At 30.0% G+C, this 6,489-nt stretch overlaps 1 protein-coding gene across 1 annotated transcript; it reads right to left on the bottom strand.

Moving 5' to 3' along the window:
• Nucleotides 1-467: 467 nt before the first annotated feature.
• LOC107028580 (3-ketoacyl-CoA synthase 10) lies at nt 468-4,317 on the bottom strand. Its single transcript, XM_015229701.2, has 4 exons — nt 3,856-4,317; nt 2,473-3,098; nt 1,068-1,435; nt 468-960 (listed from the first exon to the last, which is right to left on the bottom strand). Exons 1-4 carry the CDS (start codon nt 4,255-4,257, stop codon nt 749-751), a joined length of 1,608 nt encoding a protein of 535 aa, XP_015085187.1. The 5' UTR covers nt 4,258-4,317; the 3' UTR covers nt 468-748.
• Nucleotides 4,318-6,489: the final 2,172 nt, after the last annotated feature.

Raw genomic sequence — 6,489 nt, 5'->3', positions numbered from 1 at the left:
ATCTTCGAACATAAATACATATTTTAGTTATTATTTTCTCACATGTTAATACCTTTAATTATCTTTTGAGTATTGATTATATTATTTATTAATTTAGTAGTATTATATTTTAATGTATAGGAATGAAGTGATATGAAGATGAAGAGATTTGGAATAAATTGAATAAAAGTTTAAAGAAGAAAAGGAAAAAGAAATCATGGAGACATGAAAGTAGTGGCTTAATGATTGGGATATTGTCAATAATTAGTGACATTATGGGTGTCTTTGGTAGGGAAAAAATGTTTTTTTTTCTTCTAAAAATTATATACTTATTTTCTAATGTCTAATTAAATTTAATAAAATTAAAAAAAAAATTTCCCGAAAAAACAAAAATGCTTAAATACAAAAAACTTTCTTAATGAAAGTAGGTAAAACAAGTTTTAGATACAAGTTTTAAATTATACATAAATATTTGTTTATCACCAATATAAAATATTTCATAATACATTTATTTCACAAATTATAGAGGACAAGAAATTAAAGAAGGGACCTCTATATATGTTTGTTAAACTTGGAACACTTAAATTTCATTAACAATCCATGTGATCAAGGTCAATATTCTAATAAAATAAGTACCTTAATTTCCATAAATCAACTTAACTTAATTATAATATCAATACTCTTAAACTATACATTCATTTATATAGTCATTCATAAATTCCCATCGAATCTCCCAAACTCCAAATCGATCATAAAATTAAACTCACGTTTATTGTGCGAGAGACTCTGGATACCTATCAACACAACCAAGCCAAGGGTTCGTTGAAGGCTTCTTAATGCGACGAATAGCTTTCCAAACAGCACTGTTACACTTAAAACCCGACCCAAATGCAATTTGCCACACACGATCACCTCTTTTTATTTTCTCCTTAGCCTCCAAATAAGCCAACTCGTACCAAATGCTACTACTAGACGTGTTACCTGTTCAGACATAATAATATATAATTAAAACAACGTTCACTCTAACAACATAACTTAACATGTTATGTATATATATATAAGATGATCACGTAGTTCAATATTAGTACCAAATCGATGGAGTGTAGCGCGAGATGCTTCCATATTTTCCTCACTCAACTCTAGGTTTCTTTGAAGCTCATCAAGGACAGTTTTGCTGGCTGCATAGACACAAAAGTGCTCAAAGGCAAGTTTGTAGTCTGGAATATAGGGCTTAATATTATTGGCCTGCTGGGAATTATTTGTTTTGGCATTTTTATTGCCAAATAAATGCCTCCAAACTAAGTTTCCAAAGAAGAATAATTGTTCTGATAAAGGTAGAACCAAAGGGCCTAATGTAGTAATATTAGTCTTCAATGCATCTCCTCCAACTTCTACTAAATCTTTGCTTATCTTTAGCCCCTTGTAACGTTCGCCATCTTCTTCTTGATAAATGCACCTGAAAAATATTTAAGTTATATGCACTGATAGTGTTAATAAAAAAAAATTATGGCGATACTATAGTTGTGTGGTATAATATTTTCAAATTGATTTATTTTTATGAGAGAATAGCTTGTTCAAAATTAAGCATAATAATCATGAAATCAATTGACAAGAATTAGACAAATCTATGTATTAATGTAATTTCTTGTAATTAATTAATACACACAATGATTAGATCATCCTAATGAAAAAGGAAGGTAAAATAAATGCATTTTTCATCAATTAAGATGACAGAGGAAAAGAGTGATCAATTATAAAACTGCCATTTTTTATTTTTTATTTTTTATATTACGTCTAAAAAAATCTTTATGGCCTATTAAAGTCAACAAATAAATATTGTGTTGTCCACACAAACGAATAAATGTATATAATAAATTAAATGCTTCGTTTGGTTTGGCCAACTGCCTAGTGACAAGTTCTCATTAAAGTCTATGACTATTAAATTAATTTTTCATAAAATGTCGACAATATCTATGAACACAGATGTGAACAAAAGCTTCATATTTTTTAAAGCATGTGCCTATGATTTTTTTGGAGCTAATGAAATTCAATAATCAACAAAATGGTAGATTTATTGTAGCATCTTTTAGATATAATAAATTTAATATTTTAAATACTCTTATGAGAAATAGATAATACTTTATAATAAAAATTAATATATAAAACATAAATTATTTTTTGATTTCTCGAGTAAATAACAATAAACAATTTTGTTTTCATTATGAGGAAATAATCCGTAGAGTAGTAGGTTGGTCCCCAGAATTTAAAGTCATTTATAAGACAGTTGAGACATTATTTACCTGATTGTAATAAATGTCTCAACCATATAGTTTGAAATTAAATTAAATGTATACCCACCCTCAATTGTATCGCTTAACAATTAGCTGTATTTCAAACTTTAGTAGGACACGTCCCTTTAACACTTAATTTTACGATATTTATACGAAAATTCAAATATTTTAAGATGTTTAGATGAAATGATCGAATGCCTACCTGAATGCCCGATCATTGGAAGCTTTATGTGTCCTGACGATGTGTTTGAGGCTGTACTTAGCACGGTGGTAATCGCGACGACGATTAGAGAGGAGGAGGGCGGAGCAACCCATTCGAAAAAAGCAATTTGGAATAAGCATCGATCGTTGTTTACCAGGGTACCAATTATATCCAACCATCTCACCACTAACTACGATGGCATAATTATTAGGGTTAGCTTGTAACATGTCACGTGCCAAATCTAATGCTATTATCCCAGCGCTACAACCCATTCCACCTAAATTGAAACTTAGTATATTTCCCCTCATTTTATAGTGATTTATGATCATGGCTGAAAGTGACGGTGTTGGGTTGAAAATACTGCAATTCACCACCAATACTCCGACGTCTTTAGGCCGAATTTTCGTCTTCTCGAAGAGTTCATCCAGAGCTCCGAACATCACCGTTGATGCCTCGTATCGTCCTTCTTTCATGGTAGCTGTGTTTTCTGATGATCCAATGGATTTCGGGACGTAAGTCTCGTCCCCAATTCCAGAAGATTCTAGAATTCTCTTTTTAAATTCGAGACTAGATTCATCGAATTTGCCCGAATTTCGTGCTAACTCGATGAATTGCTCCTTTGTTACCTACCAAGATATTAAACATGACATGCATTAACAATAAAGTTCAAATTTAAATTATATACGCTAACTGTAAGTAAAAATGTAAACGTTCATTTTGGTAAATAAAATGTTTACTTCAAAAAAAAGTATAAATTAACATATTGTCAGAGGTTATTTAATTTTTGAGCTATTATAGAATCATATATTAACTTAATCTTATGATGTGAAAGTATCATATATTATCGGAGCACAAAACTTACATTTTAACCATGTAACTTTACCATATGGTTCTATGTAATTAATTGTTTTTTAATTAGAGGAGGAGGATAAAAAAAGATCATCTAGCTCGTACGTGCACACTTTATTAAAAGAAATATTTGACTAAATCTTCTAATACGACAATATTATCAATTTATCATTTACCTTCTATATAATTTTCAAAGATATCTAATCTTTTTATAAAACTAGTCATCTAATTTTTACTTCACTCCTAGAAATGGTTAACTAACTCTAAATATATATATATACAAAAATAACAACAAAAGAAGTTAATACTATAGTGGATGAATTTGTTTAAACACAGACATATAAGTATAATCTCATATGTGAAGTCTGAAAAAATAGAGCGACTGATCTTACCCTACATCATGGAAGTAGAGAGTTATTTTTAAAAAAGACCTCGTTCAAACAAATTAGTCTAATAAGCTTGGTGCAAGAATCATCCAACGTTCACGCAGGGTCAAGAGACCACAAAAAATAAGTATACAAGTAAGAAAATTACCTTAAGATCATCACTTGGCTTGTAACATGCAAAATCAAGAAGGTAAATAGGTTTTGGCTTAGACATGATATAAAGAGAGAGAGTGAAGACAAAAAGCGCCACAAATGACAACACTGTAGCCAAATCATAACGTGTTGTGCTATCCCAAACTCTCCTCCACAACTCCTCTCTACTTAGACTCCCAACTTCAGCACTGAAAACCAACACCAACACTGGCAATATAGCCAAATATATCCCATGTTTTATCAAGTAATGGTACCCTAACTTCACATATTTTAAGTTAACCGATTGCAAGAAATCGGGCAAACGCCTCCGTACCCTAACGGAGAACGTTTGTGATCCCTCATCCGATATTCCTCGGTTCACAATCTCCGTTGATAGAAGATGTTCTTCTCGAGCCATTATTTGGATTGAGACGTAATTGTTGTTGTCTTTTTTTTTTAATGGAAATATAGGGATAAGTATATCTTTTTTATAAGATAATGAAAAGTGTAGGAGCATTTATTATGGAATTAAGCGTTGGGAGAATGGATGGGTAGGATAGTTAGGTGAAGAGAAATTGGAGACCCAATTGAGAGGTGTTAGTTGGATGCTATCAACTAGCCATAAATTCCTAATAATACATTTATGACAAAGTAGTTCGAAATTACGCAAATGACTTCTATTTTTTTTGTTTTTTTATTCAATATTAATATTAAATATTAAATATCGAATAAATCTGAATTCGTATCGATCGAAGTATGATATTTAGGTTTCTACTCAATATATATATTAGAGTTCCAATTAAATCTAAATTTGTGTCTATCAAAGTACTATATTAGGAGTATGACGTTTTCTAACAAAGAAGACTACATACTCAATTAGATGCGAACTCGAGACTTTGATTAAAGAGTATTTATCACTCCACCACAACATCGCACGGCCTGATTGGTTATGCAAATGACTTCATTATTTTGTGTTGCATGATATGCTTAATAAAGTAAATACTTTCCAGAAACTTCTTTCCACCGCCTACTTTTTCAGTACGTATGTTGGGTGTTTCCAGCTCAATTGTAAGGACGATGAAATTATTAATTTTGTGGATAATAAATGAGCGAGTTGAATTAAATTTAAACGATTTGAAAGGATGTCAAATCAGTTAATAAGTTATATCCTGATCCGATTCTCCTAAAGTTTAATTGTTTGGATCAAATAATGGGATGACCCAACCCTCTACTCCTTCTCATTTGCGTTTTGAAAAAATAAATAAATTATGAAAGTTAATTTATTTTTCTTATATTATTATATATCTTCATTAATTTCTTCCAAATTACATAGGACAAAACTAATATTGTTAGTGTAAATTATTAGTTTCGTCTCTAAATCATTGACAGTCTTAAAAATATTCACTTATTTACTTGATTAACTAAGTTTTGATCCTGATCTGCCACATAAGATAGCAAGTGGTCTCAAATTCTTATAGAAAAATAAAGCTCTTAATAAAAAGTCTAAAGAAACTGTTAAAACATGTTTAAACTTGGCAAGAATTGACTTGACATATTTCAAAGTCTTGTTAAGGGAACTATGTAATTGGTGGGAACTAAAATGACACATTTGTTCTTAATCCATTTTGTAAATGATACTCATGTTAAACCCTTACTGGAATAAATGAGATACTTAATGCTTCGAAGACGGGTCGTAATAATTACTCCCTCTTATTGCTTTTCAATTGACTTTCCTATTAAGAAAATAATTATTTTGGCATAGCGAGTTAAATATTTTCTTCTTGTGAATTATGAAGTAGAATTAAAAATTTAATATTTTCAAAAAGTTCTACCTTTTTCAAAGTAATTAATTGAGGATATAATAAAAAAAAGTTATCTTTTCTTGATTTTCAAAATGAACAAGTAATTAGAAATAATTATAGTGAATAAGTAAATAGGAACAGAAAAATAGTTATTTCTTCTAAAGCAATTGATATATTTGAGATACACATAGGAGAAAATAGTCCTACTTCTAATCATATTTTGAAGATGTAGGTATGAATTGTTTGGAATGTATGTGTTATTATACCATGGTAGGTCTCTTGAAAAACTCTATGTATTTTATTTTATGTAGACTAATTCAGCTCTCAATGGTGTGGTGATTATAGAATATTCCAAGATCGACATGTTCTGGACAATGAAGTAATGAAAAACTATCAAGCCTCTTCTTTCTTCATTTTTAATAATTTTCATGATAATGAGGGCCCGTTTGGTACAAGAGTTACTAATTTGGAAAAATTACAATATTGATATAATTAAATATCATATATATTAATAATAATATTACGTATCTTATTATCAATTAAGTGTAATTTATCATATATTAAAAAAAAATATTTAGATACATGTATTTTTGCTATCAGATTGTCACAACCCAAAACCGAGCCGCGACTGGCACCCACACTTACCCTCCTATGTGAGCGAACCAACCAATCTAAACCTTAACATTTTAACCATAATGAACAAAATACGATGCGGAAGACTTAAACTCATTAATAAAAAGACAATTCAATAACTTCTAAAATTCAACATCTATTATTCCCCAAAATCTGGAAGTCATCACCACAAGAACATCTATGATCAAATTACTAAACTAAGAGTATTCTAAGAA

The sequence above is a fragment of the Solanum pennellii genome, chromosome 8 (assembly GCF_001406875.1).
Source record: "Solanum pennellii chromosome 8, SPENNV200".
In the NCBI taxonomy this organism is placed as follows: Eukaryota; Viridiplantae; Streptophyta; class Magnoliopsida; order Solanales; family Solanaceae; genus Solanum; species Solanum pennellii.
This window is presented reverse-complemented; position numbering and strand designations above follow the sequence as displayed.

Coding starts and splice junctions, on each gene's coding strand:
- LOC107028580 (XM_015229701.2), bottom strand. CDS start 4,257: ATGGCTCGAGAAGAACATCTTCTATCAACGGAGATTGTGAACCGAGGA. Junction 1,436..2,472: donor TCCAATGATCGGGCATTCAG/GTAGGCATTCGA, acceptor AATATTTTTCAG/GTGCATTTATCAAGAAGAAG. Junction 961..1,067: donor CGCTACACTCCATCGATTTG/GTACTAATATTG, acceptor ATGTCTGAACAG/GTAACACGTCTAGTAGTAGC.